Below are 18039 nucleotides of genomic sequence, written 5' to 3' on the forward strand. Positions count from 1 at the left end.
GTTGCGGTTGTTCAAATTACGTAGACTGAACACAAAACAAAATTTGTTCCTGCAATTTCATTAGAAAACCGTTTTGTAATTTGACTCTGTCGAACAAAACTTTTAAAAATTGCAATATACATTTGCATTTGTAGAAAGACTAATTAGTAACACGAGAAGTCCAATCTTCACGTTATTGTTAAACCCTTCACGTCGATAACCATAACTTTTGCGAATGATTTCCGAAGACGTTTTTGGGGGTAAACAACTTTTATTAATATGTATACACTTTGCACATTACCATGCTTTTCTAGTCTAAAAAAAATTTCCCAAGTACAAACGATCTGCCGTGTCCAAACATGCCATATGTTATCAATGTACTTATATTGTCTAACATTCGTCTAACTGTGTCGGTCATTCAGCATTTGTCGGCCGAGGTTTCTTTTTTCACTTTAATTAATGTCATCATATTTATAACATATCAAAGATAGAAACTTTTTGTGACGCAAATCTGTTTACCAACATAACTTTCTTTCTGTTGATACCAAACAACCTAATAATAACATGTTATTTATATATTTCGCCAAAAAAAAAGTGTAAAAAGTGATTATTATAGGAATATCAAATGACTATTCAATACCAAATTGCAGAAAAGAACAATTTTATTTTGATTAATTATGAAAATTCGATAGGCCTACAAAAGATGAAAAAAATGGCAACTGGATAAAGGCACATGTTTTCTCGTTGTGCCCTTTGGCCAACTGAAAGATATTTGTCGCTAACAAGAAATTCTATTTTTTTTTTCAGCATAAATCAGCCGTACGCGTATAAAAAATATCAAACGACTTCTACTTTCAGTTTGAAACCTTTGGTCGGCGCTACATTAGCATTGAAGGCGCTATTAAACAGTAGAAGCAGTTTGCCTTTGGCGTCTGATGACGTCATGACATACACGCCACTCCCCGGCCGATGGTATCCGCATTCTCTGTAAAATGAAGGGGAGAATATTAAAGAACACCACTGTCATGTGAATGCATACGCAAGCTACATTAATGCTTTATAACAGAGGAAACAGATTTGTCACCTGATGCCGGTCTGTCCAATCAGGTTGTATCTGATCTCCACCCAATGGTAGCAGAAGCGCCGCTGCTGGTTGAAGGCCACGTGGAATTCCAGAATCGTCATCTTTATTTGCTTATCCTCTGGTCCCTACAGGATCATTACAATATTTAGTTAAATAGCACCAAAATTAAGAAAGGGCCATAGGTATCTGATGACGATATAGTTCCTTTAACCAAAAGCTGAATCCTGCATCTTTACAATATTTGAACTCTCCGTGGTGTGTGTACATTATCCATCAATGAAACATTATTACAGAGTCACCTTAATTAACCAGGTACACTGAGCGCCTCTGTTGTAGTTGTTGGGGTAGTTAGGTGTCGTGATTTCACGGCTCTCTCCTGCTGCTAGTGTAATTATCCCGCCACAACCTGAAAACCAATCGAACGCGCTTTTTATATTAACAGATGATTCTAATTCTACACAAATTCCAAGACTAGTGCGATCGAAACAAAAAGTCAAGCGACTTCATTTTCGGTATGAATACTTGGGAAATGGTGTTTTCCCCGAACGGCTACTCACCAAAAACATCTACTTTTTCAAGTCAATACGAGACCGTCTTAGGGGACCAGGTTTTCACATGAACAATACAAGATTTACTGAAGAAAATTTCTTTTTTTTGTAACATGGTGGCTTTGATGCAGCCCTGGTTTGCTATACCTGAGTCTGTGTCGGCCTCCTCACACCTTTGTCCCTTTAGACCTTTGGGACAGAGACACTCGCAGCCCTTGTGGACGAAGCCGCCGTTCTCACACATCGGAACGGACGGACAGTGGTCTAAGTCACAGGAATAAGATAAAAGTCATGAGTTAAAATGATAACATTCCACACAAGGAATCCAGAGACTTCAGAAACATATGTAACTGGAGTCTGTACCTGTACACTGGTATGCCTTAGTGATTTCTGCGACGTCGTAGAAGGACAGGTTTCGTGTCATGGCGGGAAGAAACTCCAGCAACTTGTCTCTCAGCTCCATTGTTTTCTGATTACCGTTCATAGCGAGGTCCTGACAAAAGCAGACAGGAGATGTAAGAGTCCTTGGTTCTTTGACATTAATTCCGTAAGTATTCATTCATTGTTAGATAACTTAGATTATTATGGTTGACTTACATACAGTCCATATTGAAGCACAGACTCGGCGTCGTACGGGTACCTGTCGAAAGTGGGGTAAATGTTCATGTTTTTGTTTCCGGTGCCACCCACGATATTGTCGTAAAATATCTTGATGTAGCGATCTCTGTCGTCACGTGACTGCTCGTGGTGCATGCCGATTGCGTGCATCAGCTCGTGCAAGATCGTCTGCACCTGGAGTGACAGTTATTTGTTTGAACACTTCACAGAGTGAGAGGTTTGATATATTATAAACTGTAAAACTTTTTGACATGATACAGATATTGAAAGATACGTGTATTTGGACAAGCATTGTTCCCGGATAGTCACAGCATTGGTTTTTATACTGGTCTAATCAGGTACGTATATACTGTATCTATATCGTTTATTTAAACAATAAAATGCTTTCTTTGGTGATTCATGCGAATTATGAAGGGAAAAAATACACAATTTGCATTGGTGTGTCATGTATATTTTTTCTGAAATGATCGCTACCTATATAACCTGCATAAATCATCAAAGAAAGCATTTTAATATTGTTTGTACTTACATCTTTCTGTTGATAAATTAATAAACTGATCATAGAAAATACAAATAATCCACTAAATTACTGTTAATGTACATCAGTACGTTAGTTGAAAGAAACAGCCATCTTCTCCTAAGGGAATTTGAGCCTGACATTATCATGATTATTTCGTGGAGTCCGTGGTTTTTCTTAGGTCATTAGGTTTCGACCAATCGATAAACGGGGCGTATAGATTTCAGTCCTGCTAGTTTCAGTCGCTGTATGTTTCGACCAATCGATACACGGGACGTGTAGATTTCAGTCTGGCTGTATCAATAGAGCTATAAATTATTTAAAGTTCTGTAAGAAATAAAGGAAATTATACTCAGTAAATGTAAATATATGTTAGTATTAATGTCATACCTGGTTACACAGGGGATAGCTGAGTCCGATTGGTTGGGCGTCTGAGTTCAGGTATTCATACCTCCCGATAAACGAGATACAGATCCTGTCAAATAGAGTCACAGGCTGCTAGAGTGTACGTCACGTGGGCATTAAACAACGAATCAAATAAACAGAACACATTTCGTCACAAATAGATACATAGCCTTAGCCCTATATACTGTACAAAGGCGTTCCCCTGCTAATTTTGTAAATGGCGAACGATATCTTTATATATATATATATATATATATATATATATATATATATATATATATATATATATATATATATATATATATATATATATATATATATATGTCTACCCTTTATATAGAGGCTAGATATATACAAATAGATATCGTTTGTAATTTACAAAATTAGCTCGGGAGCGGCTATGATACTGTATGCAAAGTCTTTTCTGATGTTCCACCAAGCATTAGTTCAAACACTAGAATCAAACCGTTAAAAAAGCGAGTCTTGAATGTATATATTTGATGGCGATGCTACACGAATACTCACGAATCTGGCTGGAACAGTAAGTACTGTTTGTGTGGAAGGTTCATATTTGTGGTCTGAGAACGAGGCAGGATGCGTAAGCACGTGTACTTGTTCATCTGGTCGATTCCCGCCTTGATGGTGGCTATCATGTCAGACTGGGCTGTCAAAGAGAAGGAATATCTAGCCAGTTTTTACAATAGGTACCAGTGTAAAAGAGAATGAAAGGAAACGGATCGAGCACTCACTTATTTTGGGATCGATTTCGTAAGGTACGACCCCATACTCCCAAAGTCGTTCATCTTTGGCGAAATTCCTCTTCTTTAAGCTCTTACTCTGTGGCATAAATAGAACAGTGGGTTATTTTTGCGTCAGTTTTCAGCTGTCAGTCCTTTCAACGCTAAATAATGGGAGGTTTTTCATACAAACACCATACATAGATGCAATTAATTATTTTTGGATTTTTTTTTTTTTTGGGGGGGGGGGGGGGGGTCGAGGGCTGTTCAGTGCAGTTAACTACACACCTTTAATCTGTCCATGGTTTCTTCTTCCACCACGTACTCTTTGCTCAATATCACGATTATCATAAATACCTTTATGCCCAAACTTTTCAGAGTATTTCCGAATGGAATAAAGATGTTACAACATTTCCCATTATAAATCTTACTACGAAATTGTTTTCGTTCATGTAAATTTCTCCGGGTAAAAATAGATGAAGTGTCAATGACGAAATCTTGATTTTTTTCGCTTATATCGATTTCAAATCTACTTTCTTGACAGGTATTTGTATTTTCGTTAAATGTCGTCAAAAAGTGACGGAAACAATAACCCGGGACAGATATAATAGCCATTACGGTAGCTGCAGGTCTGTATCTCCAGGTCGTCCATCCAAATTCTTTCAGACCGGGGGCTATAGACCTTTATTACATGTATAATAATTTACTAACCACTGCAGTATATTTCATATCATGAAAGACTACTAACCGTTGCGTCATTTCCGCTTTCTCTGCCCTCGACATGGACATCGTTGCTCTCTGCATTCACCACAGATTTGTCCCATGGTCTGAGATCGACCGGCTAGAAATACCAAATATTGTACAGAACTAACAAACTTTAATCAAAATAAGACATCGATCACCATTACTATTGATCAAAGAATTTACGCTGATTTAAAGCACTATGTGATGTCACAACTGATTTTGTCGAAGGATCAGTTCTATGCAGAAGTTTATATCTATTCATTGAAGTGTAAAATAAACAGTGATACCTTTAGTTTTTTATCGCCGTCCATGACCACGAAACTCTCCATTAGATCCGCCTCTGGTACATTCTGATCTCCATTCTACAGAATTAGAGTATCAAAGTAAATATCTGTACACCTCATTAATTGCTTCATACATATACTAGGATATGTGTACACAAACAAGATACTCTATAAATAATAATTATCAATACAATGCCTATGGTAACATTGAAATGATGCAGATGCCTGTGTTCAGAACTGCAAATGAACAATATAACTAAAAATGTAAACAGCGGGATTTAAAAAGGAGAAACGGAAAAAAGAAAAGGAGACAGTGAATTTAATAATTGGAAGTATTCCCACGATAGGATATGTTAAAAGACAAAGGAGTCGATGGTTTTTTAAAATTTATTTACTAGTATTTATTTATTTATTTTCTGGTTATTTTTTTCTTTAAATTACTGAACATCCTGCATGCGTCGACGATCCCCATCCTGTGAACAAAAATTTCCAACATTCTCAATTGAAAAAAAAATATTTTTAAGGAGAGCGGACATTTTAGAGAGGACATACGATCCCATTTAACAGGAGTGTATATAGAAAAAATGAAAGTACTAAGTCAAATAATTAAAATTCGCCAGCGCCGTTACTTGACAGTCTTCACTATTTTAATGTACAGTATCATGGGGAAGAAAAATTCGTTGAATCGCTCAACAAAAAGATCAAAATTCGTTTCTATTTTCATTGATACATCCAATTAATCCTCGAAAAAGTAGCCAACATCAATTTCAATGAGTCTATGGTAGTTTTACATCAATAACATATACTAGTATTGATAATTCTAAGAATTAAAAAAAAAGTTATATCTATATCATTTTTATCAAAGTATTAAAAATACTGATACAAACTTAACAGAATTTGAAATAAACATTTATACACGTCACGTTTTTCTAAATTTTTTAGAGCTGGGCAGTCCTATCAAAGACTTCAAAATTACATATCCATAAATCGTACAATTGCTAGATGTTGATTTTACAGATTACCCAGGTGTCCAGTTGTTTTGTGGGGTTTTTGATCCGCTCCCAGCTTTCTTTGGTTAAATCACTGATCTTCCCCTTACTGGGTACCTCTCCTCCCTGCGCCCCTGTCTCCGTGCCCCCGGACTCCGACCGTCGCAGGGGGTGAACAGGCCCCTGACGTCTCTTTAACAAAGTGAGCAGGTCCCTCATCAGAGTTCCCTCGTCTTGCTGTGGATCAGAGTCCGCTGTACATAGTGTCAAAACGTACGTCAGATCCCAGTGATAGCAAATTCTATGCTGAATTATCAGATATCGAAATTTTATCAATTATAATAACTCTATGCCGAGATTTCAGAAAATTCTATGCAGAGATTTTATTGACAGCAAGTTCTATTCCGAGATTTGAGAAAAGCAAGTTCTATATGCCGAAACTTTATCAATATCAAGTTCTATGCCGATATTTTATTTATAGCAAGTTATATGCCGAATAGTTTTAAAATTTCTATGCTGAGATGTTAGTGATACCTATTTCTATGCTGAAATTTAGGTGCAGGATAGGAAGTTCTTAGGTAAGCTTTAAGTGATAGTTCAGTGATTCTATTAAACTACACAGTTCGGTTGAAGGCAGGTTCTAAGCTGAGATTTCAGAGATATACAGTCCTTTGCCGTCATTTTATTTTTTGAAATTGATAATTTGTCAGTCATAAAAAATGATAGTGAGGCATACTCAAAATGATGTCCCCTTGCTCGTGGATAATAGCAACATTTTAAATAATTTAAGGAAGAAGACACAACTGTATTACGACCAATTTCTATTTAGAATCTGAATTGTTTTGGAAATGTAAAGAAACACATTGTTTTTTCAGCATTTAGATAACTGATAAAAATCTGTATTACAAATTGCAGGTAGGTTATAACCAGGAGTTCAATAGTATTTGTATCATTGTTTGCGAGCTTTCCCTTTGATGTCAGCTATTCATTTTTTTCTTGATACAGTACAGTATTATGTGGTGTATCTGTGATAGATCACACTCCATAATTTCTGATAGATCACACTCCATAATTTCTGATCACACTTTATTATAAAATAAAATCAAGAAAAAATAACAAATTTGTATTTATTATTTACAAACTCATGTGCTACATGAAGTTTAACAGAACAGTTATACTAAATGTTTAAAACGAGATGTAAACATTATTACAATTAACTCTATATATTACATAGAAACAGCCATACTGAAATCTACACGCCCCGTTTATCGATTGGTCGAAATCTACAGCGGCTGAAACTGACGAGAAAGTGACAGGACTGAAATTGACACGCCCTGTTTATCGATTGGTCAAAACCTACAACGACCTAGGAAATATCACGGACTGCACAAAATAATCATGATGATGCCAGACTCAAAGTCTCACAGAAGACGATTTGGCTGTTTCTTTTAGCTAACGAACTTATATACATTAATGGTAATTTAGTGAATTATACTTACTTTTCGTAATCAATTTATTAATTTGTTAAAAGAAAGATGTTATTATAAATAATAAAATGCTTTCTTTGGTGATTCATGCGAGTTACGAAGGTAGCAATCATGAGAAAAATTTTACACAACCCGCTAACGCGGGTTATGTATTTTTTTTCTGCAATGTCGCTACCTTCATATCCCGAGTGAATCACCATAAAAAGAATTTTATTGTTTAAGTATTAACTTAAACATTTGAGCTACTGATGAGGGTAAATATCCCAATAACGCCTGTGGCGCCAAATATTCAAGACTTCCAACGTACGGAATCCATCATGGCATGGTGGCTTTTTTTCTAATGGTTTCATGACAGCTTAACTAATAATGAATCATGATTCATATTCGTCTGTTAGTATTTTACATGCACGAGTTCCTCAGGGTTCAGTATTATGAACCGTTTTGTTTTGTTTTTTTCTGAGCGATTGACATGATGTACAGATACATGTAGCAGATAATATGCTCACTTTTTTGTAGACTTTTTGTATTAAAGTGCAAGTATTATGCCTAAATAGTAGCCAGGGTTTGATATACAGTGCACGAGCAGTGTCTATTTCAGGTATGATGTTTATAGTAGATTGTCCACACGTGAGGAGGTCAGAGACACACATATCTACTTCTTTTCTTCATTGTACTAAGAATGCCCGCGCCAGAAATGGGTTGTCAGTAATTTAATTACAGCATCAGTAATTTAAATATTGTAAACATTACAAGTTTTGCTCTTGGCTGAAAATTCCCTTAAAGACAACGTAAATAAGCACTCGTTTCCTCTGATTCACTTAAACATAAAAATCAACATATTTTGTATCCATAAAAACTTTTAGAAATTCCACTTTACCGTATTTATATTTACACATTTACATTGTATACAGACTTTTTTTTTCATTTAATTTTATTTGTAGGTGGGGTTTCTTCTTTTCATTAATGCATTTTAAAAAAATGATCAAAAATTACTTCTGGAGAAATCTTGAAAAGATTTGAATTGATAAATACATCATTAATATGTATTTTTGAATAACATTTAAATGAATTAAAATTCCCGCACTTTGTTGATGTAATATTAACAATTTTCGGCTTGAATACTGCAAAATGTATATAGAGAGTATACATTACTCCAAAATTTTATAAATAAGTTGTAATAAAACTATATCAAAATAATTAAATCATATCTGCCTTCATCGATCAACATTTTTCAAGATCCATCCTTTTTTTATTTTGTTCTTTTTTTTCTTCTTTTTTTTTTTAAATCCGACAAAAATAACTTCAGAACACTTTAGAAAAATAAGGTTTGTTCACTATAAAAAATACAGGAAAAAAAATATTTTTTTAAAATGACATAGGTACTTTTTTGTCCGTGATTGTTTTTGTTTTCTTCCATTATGTTAAAAATACATGTATATAAAACCATGCTTATATAAATCAATCAAAGACTCAGATTTACTGCTAAAAAAAAGTCTGGATCTGATCTTACCTGTAACTACCTGGGAAAGGTATACCAGCATAGACAGGTAAAAAAAAGTTGCCGTGTAAAGGGCCATTTGGTTTCTGTCATGTAAAACGTCGAGATGCTGGGCAAGGATTCGAGATAACCGGTTATATATGACCGGCGAGGGCCCGGGCAAAGCACCACTAATTTTGTGTGTCATGTGTGGGGTATATATGCGGTATGTCTTCTTACACCTACTTTGTTAAAACACGGTACTTGCATACTGCTGAGAGATATAACAGGTATGTTAGCTTTATAAGAAATATGTCATCTTTATCTAAACTTGAAAATGAAACAATTTCCTAGAATTTGCACTGATGATATTCAAACAATGCGTTATTATTACCGATCTAAAAGAAACTCAAATTGTTTTGGCCTGGCCCTAGGTAATTATGGTCCTACCTGGACTAATACCGCCTAAAGCCACACAAATGACCTGATATTAAATTTGAAATTAAAGCCAACGACTAAAATAACATTTGTCCGTATGAAAATGCGAGTAAATTTCTTACCAAAAATAAGCAGTTTGTAATTCGATCAGACTTTTTAACGAGGAAATCTTTATAATGTGTAGGGGAAATCAACACGCGATAAGTAAATTCATTTTTTGATTAAATTGTACTTATTTCTGTGGTCATAAAATTTTAATAGGTTGATTTTAAATTTCTGTACAACTCCGTGTCTAGCAATTTTCTTTGAGGCTTCATGTATTGACGATTCTTATCCTTGATAATGTGTTTACAGTGACGAAAATAGCTGAAGTCAAAACAAGATTTATTCAACAACATATATTTTTTTTCAGAAAAGGTGAAAAATTTCAAAATGTACTTGAACTAGGCTGCTACGGGATCCAAATGACTTGGAAAATTGTTTTCTTCATTTTCTGGACAAATTAGGATTTTTAAAAAAAAAATCAGCATATGGTGACACAGAGCTGACGTACGGTTAAATATGGGAAGACAGGTCCGCCACTCAACCCTGTGACAAATTCGCCAGAGATCTGCGCTCATTTTCCCAACAATTACCGAAAATGAGAATCTTTTTGCAAAGCTCAAAGACTCGAATTCCAACGTCACTTCCTGTGACCAAAAGGCAACTTGATTTCTGGTTCCGGGGGATCTTCGCCGGGTTTTAGGGTTGCGGCCAGCGGATTTAGTCCCATACTGGAGGCGTCAATCACTATATGTGTTTGTCCATTTGCTTTTTTGACTTCTGAAAGCTGAATACTTCCGTTTGTTTCTATAACCACTGGGTTGTTGTTGGCATTTTGTGTCTTTGCTGCGTTAGCTGCACCCTTTGTTGCTGTTGGCGGTGATTGTTTTGGAGTTTGTACCTGTGCTGTATTTGTTGCTGTATTTATTTCGTTCCCAAGGAAAGCTGCCAACAACAAGTTTCGCAGCATATCATTGGAAATTGGTATTTGTTGCTGTTGCTGGAGCTGTGGGTGTTGCTGAAGGGGTGTTTGTTGCTGCTGCTGCTGTGTAAGAAGCTGGGATAACAGGTTTTGTTGGGTTGCAGCATTGTTTTGTATCTTTGACATTTGGGCGATTCGTCTCTGTTGCTCTTGTAACTGCTGCTGTCTTCTTATTTTTCGCGCTCTGTAGATTGCACGCAGTTCCGCTGAGGTAATGATGGGGACTCGGCTGTTGGATGAACCTCCCCGACGTGGAAGTGATGTTCCAGTTGACTGGCGAAGAGATCGTCTGTCTGACGGAGCGACCTAACGGGAAACAATCAAACGAAAGAGGATTAAATTACACTTTCATTTTATTCTGCACAATTAAATCAAGCAACATGTAAATAATAATATATAATCTAGTGTACTCTGTTGTAAAAACCTACAATTTTTCCTGCGCCAGTAGTGGGCTAATTTTGACGCATTCAAATTTAAATGATTCATTCATATATCGGGATTTACTTCAATGTCCTTTTGCAAATTTACGAGGCACTCAATTCGTCGCTGATTGTCCGAGTGATTGGTGATTAATGAGGTCAAGAAAAAAAGGGTTCTAGACTCGTTGTTGGGAGCGCGCCGTGACAGGCTACACTAGCCGGCCTACACACGATGCCTACTTATTGAATGTATAATGAAGCTGTTGTCCCCACTTGCATATTTTTTCTGGTAAGAAAATCGGACACATGGAAATCTGACCTTTCGAAATCAATGAAAATGGACCCAGTTTAGAATTTCTCCAAAAAAAGAGCGTTAGGCAGAGCCGAATCAAGCTCAGCAGGAAACCACCTCAGTATAGACATAGAACACCCCCCCCCAACTTCTCAAGAACAGGACATGCATGTTTCTTTTCTATAGGTTGATTTATGTCCAAAAATATTTTGCTAAATGATAAAGTCAGTCAATAAAAATTGAGGAGCATATACGTGTACCAGCCAAAAAGGATTTTTAGAGTTCTGTATAGAAAATTAAATTTAACGGACCCCCCCCCCCCCCCGTTTTATTATGACAATTAGATGTTAAGGACAAATTATGACAAACTGTGTTAAACGTACAAAAAATTGATATCCACAAAGCTTCTATTTCAAATCATATTGTTGGTATATTGAGAAATTAGTCAATTTTGAGTGCAAAAAGGTCACAAAACATGATGTGGCTTTATACAGACTGGTGTCTTATTCACTACAATCAGTCCAATTACTATGCATAATTAAAAACAATATTGGTGTAATTATTCCGCTTAGTTAAAATTATTTGCAACATATGTCATGACAGCATAAAAGCATTATTAAGTGCTAAAAGGTATAATTGTATGTGCCTAAACTAAGAGGGATGAAGGCCGACCACCCCGACCCCTTTGTCTTTGTGTATTAAGTATGTCTTGACAGGGACATATATACTTTACGTAGTACATATGTCCCTGGTCTGGTCAGTGATATACTTCTCAATGAATTCTTTATACAACCCCATTGGGGAGTGAGTTCGGTAACCAAGATCAGAAGCTTAACTTAATTAGTCTACGATTTGACCTTAAGATTATAATATAAGACTTTAAAGTCTGCCAAGCTAATACTTAAAATTGATGGAAAATGATATTAATTTGGAGACAATTTTAGCATATTCCAAGATGTACAAGTTGCGATTGAGCATAAACATACATATCTTATTTTATAATTAGTGTTACTTAGATTGCTATAATAGGATATACATGTACTACAATACATATCTCACAGATAACATCAGAGCTATAAAGTTTTTATATCAATAAATACCAAACAAAGTGTCAAATTCGATCGCAAATCTTTCATCTATCAAATTCGGAGAACATATTATCTGTTTTACAGATACTAAACGTTTTCAATTATAACAAATTGAGATGTAATTGTAGAAATGGCACTTTCAACGGGTTTCTTGCTCAATATCTTCATCTTAATATCTTTATGTTTCATTTCCACAGCCGCAACGCGTTAATGCAAAATTTGAAAAATAGAGATCCTGACTCCCCCATCCCAGGTCAACAAGCAAAGCTATCAAAAACATTTTGAAATGAATGTTGGAATGTTCTGCTTTTATTCATTCAAATTTTATAGACCTTCAAACGTGCAACAGTAACTGGAACGCTCCATCAATTCGTCATCAAACAGGGGAATGACGGGAGAAGATGACAAAGGGAAATGGGGAGGGGAGAGTGTCCCCTAGACGCACAAAAAAACCCCGAGTCCCATGCGCATAGTTAAAGGGGAGTGCGGCCTTCTTGTACATTTCTTGAACTGGCTTGTTTCTACTCGAAACTGACCAGAACTGTTGCCAAAAGATAGAAAAGCAAATAATGTGAGATTCTACGTTTTATTTTGCATGCAAATTATGCATACAACAACATGCCAATGTCTTTTTAATCACTTAAAACAGCTTTCGAACTTCGCAGCTACAGACATATTTGAAGATTTAGAAATCTGACAAAAATACTTATTGGTGTCCTTTCTACAACCATTTGTTGAGAAAAAGTTTGAATCTTGACCATTAATATTGTAACTTTGCTTAAAAAAGGGTACCCTATTTTTATCAGTCGGCATGGGATCTATTTTTATAACAAGAAAAACCAGACTCCTGTGTCTATGGAAACACATTAACGTTATATTTTCATAGAAAAAAATGTCAATTCAAACCGATTCCATGTTGAATTTTATTAACATCTCTATACCTGTCCCTTGTTTGTTTTATGGGTTTTTTTCAGTTCTATAGGAGTAAAGTAAATTCTTTTTAGAAGTGGAATAGTGGTAAAAAAAAAGTGATCGCCTTAAATTAAAAAAAAGTATACTTCAATTTATATTTCAATGAAAACATATCTCGTCTGTACCTCAAGAAACACAGGCATATATTCCTTGTGGGAATTGCTACTAGTAGTTTCTGAGACTCATTTTAAGAATAGAGAACCCTACTTTGAGACAAAGTTATAACTTAAATAAGCAAGCTTAGACCTTTTTCTCAACAAATGGTTGTAGAGTGGACACCAATGAACCCCCTCTATATTTTTTTGTCAGATTTTTGAATCTTCAAAATAAGTCTGTAGCAGCGCAGTTCGACAGCTGTTCTAAGAGATTAAAAAGGCATTGTCCTGTTCTTGTATGCATTCTTTTAATTCAAACAAAATAACATGTAGGACTTCATATTTATTGTGGGTTTTTTTTTCTTTTGGCAACATTTTTGGCCAGTTTCGAGCACATACAGACCAGTTGAAGAAATGTTTACTTTTTTATCCTCAAATGTACAAAATGGCCGCACATCCCCCATAAACGGAGAACAACCAATGCGCCGCGACCTTTAGAGCTTTTATGGCCGAGCCGGATGCTTAACATGAACATTTACTTACTCTTAATGCAGAGTGTGTATACATGTACAGGGCTTCATTTATTTATTGGGCGTTTTCCCTTTAACTCATCCCTGCGTTAAGATGTGGAAATTTTTGAAAACAAAAGTATATTTTGATCTTTCAAGTTTTTAGCCCGAACAATATCAGTACACAACTTGGCATATTGTCCTTTCCGATATATTTCATTTTATCAAGTAAAATATACAACATGATTGCTTTTGATAAAATGAAATATATCGGAAGGGACGATATTTTTATAAGGATTAGAATAAATACACAACAATAACATGTTCAATTCTCGATCACGTGAGAAGATTTGCCATCTTCCTTGCGGCCGATAATAAATATGAGCTGTATAATATTTTATCATTTATAAATGCACATATAATCCCAGTTTTAAATTTTCTATTTTTTTTTTAATTTTACCATACAGATTATCGTAAAAAACCACTGTCAGATTAGTGACGTGTACTGATATTGTTTGACACTCATTTTTTTTTCAACTCTTGCAACAAGAATCAACTTTTAGAATCATACCGAATGCTCATCTTATATAGTATATGCGAAAAGGGGGAGAGATGTGTTCGGGATAGAATTGCAATAGCGGCAGTATAAGCTAGCCTTGTCTCCGACAGATCGGTGTTGATGTGTTACTCATCCCTCAGTGATCTATGGCGGATTCCCTGTCGGTCACAGATCAACCGACTGATGACTTAATTGAATTTAATGGGATGTCGATCTGGAGGTACAACAATGAGTCATAATGGCATAATGGCAGGAACCAACGTGCATATCGTACATGGAGACCCTAATCAGTAAGAACATCGAAAATAAAATAATTCTTTGTCCCTAATGTCAATCTGAGAGAGAGAGAGAAAGAGAGAGAGAGAGAGAGAGAGAGATGCATGAATTAATCATGCTTGCTGGGAGCAGGCAAGGTGATGTCCAATGTCCGTGAGTTTTCTTACATTCATAATACAATTAGGTAAAGTATACTGGCTCGTAATTCTGTCACAGCCCAGAAGCTGGAGCAGACTTTGATTAACATTTCGTGTCATATTAAATAGGAATGAGGGTTGGTCTGTTATATCATGACATGTTAATTAAGCTTTATGAATATTGATACGATACTTTATCTCACACGTTCTCCAGATAAAAAAAATCATTAACCACCTTATTTTTTAATTAAAAGCTGAATACTAGTAGCTTGATATAAAGTAGCGACGAATTAAAAACATGCACTAATAGTATTCCATCAAAGAGCACTCTGAAAGTACTCTGAAATCATGAAATTAACTAACAGACGAACCGTATCACATATTTTTACTACTGAGAACATGAATAACTTAATTTGTTAAAAGGTATATAAAGAAAGGACACGGTTCATTTAAATAAAGAACATTTCCAAAGCCGAATTCTGTGCTGTTTTATTATTTTTTCCATTTTGAATTCTTATCTTAGCTATTCAAAATAGCATCTTCACATGATAGGAAAGGTAGGTATGAGATACTTATCTAATAAACTGTCTTTTTCATGAGTGAGCATTTCATCACAGCTAAAATTAAAAACTATCGGAACTTTGTTTAAAAAAGATATTCACAGTATGTTTTTTCTATGCTTAAAAACGTTTTGAGAGCATGTTGTTTTTATGGTTTTAATCACTTACATTTCTGGAAAGGTGAGCCGGGAAAGCCCCTGGGAGGATGGTGAAAACACAGACCAGTAACACAATATCCATGTCTGTCCACGCGCGAGTCACTTCGCAGTACTTTTCTTTGGGCGACCACCGGAATGGAGATTCACACTTTTGACTGACCAATCAGAGACGGGGATTCCGTGTAACCCGGGACGAATAAGGTCACTGGCATGTATTAGCTCTGTATATCCTTATTGACAAATTACGTAAGACGTGTACATAAATAAAGCATTACGATAAAGCGAACTTGACCCACTCCGGGCCGTGCATTTGCCGTGTGTGTGGTGTTAATGAGGGGTTTACGTCTACTGCAACACGTGATGCGTGACCACTTATTAAGGTATCCCTCTCTGAGTGTAACTAACATGACAGGGCATTGTCTTACATAACGCCATCACTCCGCCGACTGGGGACGTGCTCAACCAGGTTTTACAATCGGCCTGCATGGCAAATTCGACTTCAATGGACTTGTTTGTTTGTTTTTCCATTTTCTTAAATCGTAGTCAAAAATTGATCTCAGAGAACATGTAGTATCTGATTCACATCTAACAAATATTATATGACAGAATTATGTGGAACGAAATCTTATATTTTATTACTAGGGATGTCAATTTTACTCGTTTGGCTTAATCATTTTTTAAATTAGATAATGCTACTGTCACATACACGTTATCTTAAACTCAAATAAATTGAAAATGTTAATACTTAATGGTGGTAGTAAATATATTTGATTTAAAATATATATTGAAAAGAAATTTATCTAAATATCCGTAAGCAAATGTCTTAGCTTTTTTCATTTTCTTGTAACGCTTACAGATTATTGAGCTCAATATCATCTTCGTCAAATCAGATGTGACCTGTTTTATATCAGGTCATTGTTCTGTGCCTAATCATCAATTAAATATATGTTTATAAAAACAAACGCCTTACATGATTCTTGATTTGACTCTATCAGTTGATAGACGACTTTTGTGGCTTAAACTTTCATAGGCTGGCATTGAAGGGAAATCACTGGGTCGTCATGTGAAATCCTGTATTGGTGTTGACGGATTTTTAAGAGAATGTTATTGTAATAACCTAGGATTAATGCAGGGCGAAGTGTTATCACCTATTCTATTCAATCTGTATGTCAACGATTTCGAAAATAGTTGTTTGTCTTACGAGTTATCTTTCCTGAATCTGTTTCTATAAATGTGCGCTGATGACACGGTCCTGTTCTCTGAATGTGTGGAGGCTTTACAATGTCTTTTGAATGAATTATATAGATATTGTAATATTTGGAAAATGCATGTTAATGCAAAAAAGTCAAAAATTGTGATTTTCAGAAATAACGATAGAATAAAAAAAATAGTGTTGGCACATTGGTAATTGTAAATCAATTAGCTTACATGTTCTTAGGAATACTTTTTAACTTTAACAACAAATTCTAAAGCTGAAAAACAATTATCAGAACAAGGCAGAAAAGCATTGTTTGCACATAGAAAAAATATACCGGGAAAGTAATTTAATATAGAAACTTTATTGTTGCTTTTTGATTGTTTTATTGGCAGAATTGTTAATTATTGTTCAAAAATATAGGGAAATGATATAGGTTGAAATATCGAGAAACTTCATACAGACATCTGTAAACAAATCTCCGAGTGAAGAAAAGTACGAATACTGCTTAATTATATGCTGAATGGGCCGTGTGCCTCTTGTACATTATAGAGTGTCAGTCTGATCCAACCAATCAGCGTGCGTGATGAAATATGACCAAAGACCATATTCGTATTAAAAGATGTGAGTTCATTAGGAAGGCCATGTTACTAGTGATTGAGATGTTAAACATATCGCTTATCGATTCCTCCGCGTTTCTTTCATTTCATGTAGTATGGGACATCTAACAATACTGATGTGGATAAAAATATATTATAATCAAATTACTTTCACCGTTTTAAAATTTTTAAATAATACAATATCTGACCCCCCCCCCAAAAAAAAAATTGAGTTTTAAAATTTTTTGGAAAGGTAAAATTTATAAAATCCCTAGCGAGATTCAAACTCATGACATACAGATTTGTAGTTAACGCTCTATTCTACTGCGCTATGTTGTTTAGGTAACTATTTTGAGAAAAAAAATTATAGAATTATTTTTGAATTCATTATTTCGATCGGAAATACGTCACAACATGAAGATATCTCACAGGCACGTAGCATCAGGGGGGGGGGGGGGGGGGCAGGGGGGCCTGCCCCCCCCCCCCCCCCCACTTTTTCTCGCAGCAACAAATTTTTTAAAATTTACATATAAAAAAATGAATTATAATGGAGTTGGCCCCCCCACTTTTTCGGAAGTAAGTAAAAAATTGATATGAAAATAAGGAAATGAGGAGTCATATTGAAGTTACCCCCCCCCCCCCACGGATTAGGAATTTGATTATTTGGAGGGGAAAAATTTAGGTACTGAAGATTTTTTTTTGGAAAGTATAGTTTAGTACCCCCCCCCCCCCCCCACCACGGATTAGGAATTTGAAGATTTTTGAAAAACTTTAATTTTCCTTTTTTTTTTGCTGCTTGTCAAGATTTTTTGGATGTGTCTGCCCCCCCCCCCCCCACTTTCAAAAACG

General features: G+C 35.5%; 2 protein-coding genes across 2 annotated transcripts; both read right to left on the minus strand.

Annotated features, from left to right (window-relative positions):
• Positions 1–240: 240 nt before the first annotated feature.
• Positions 241–9077, minus strand: LOC128172579 (blastula protease 10-like). Its single transcript, XM_052838362.1, has 13 exons — positions 8903–9077; positions 5939–6159; positions 4920–4994; positions 4637–4729; positions 3901–3988; positions 3677–3815; positions 3137–3221; positions 2209–2403; positions 1975–2104; positions 1759–1875; positions 1363–1469; positions 1064–1188; positions 241–964 (listed from the first exon to the last, which is right to left on the minus strand). The coding sequence occupies exons 1-13, from the start codon at positions 9075–9077 to the stop codon at positions 817–819; spliced, it is 1698 nt and encodes a 565-aa protein (XP_052694322.1). The 3' UTR covers positions 241–816.
• Positions 9078–9824: 747 nt separating this feature from the next.
• LOC128171320 (ras-interacting protein RIP3-like) lies at positions 9825–15564 on the minus strand. Its single transcript, XM_052837094.1, has 2 exons — positions 15407–15564; positions 9825–10637 (listed from the first exon to the last, which is right to left on the minus strand). Exons 1-2 carry the CDS (start codon positions 15476–15478, stop codon positions 9990–9992), a joined length of 720 nt encoding a protein of 239 aa, XP_052693054.1. The 5' UTR covers positions 15479–15564; the 3' UTR covers positions 9825–9989.
• Positions 15565–18039: the final 2475 nt, after the last annotated feature.

Source organism: Crassostrea angulata, chromosome 2 (genome assembly GCF_025612915.1).
Source record: "Crassostrea angulata isolate pt1a10 chromosome 2, ASM2561291v2, whole genome shotgun sequence".
Classification (NCBI taxonomy): domain Eukaryota; kingdom Metazoa; phylum Mollusca; class Bivalvia; order Ostreida; family Ostreidae; genus Magallana; species Magallana angulata.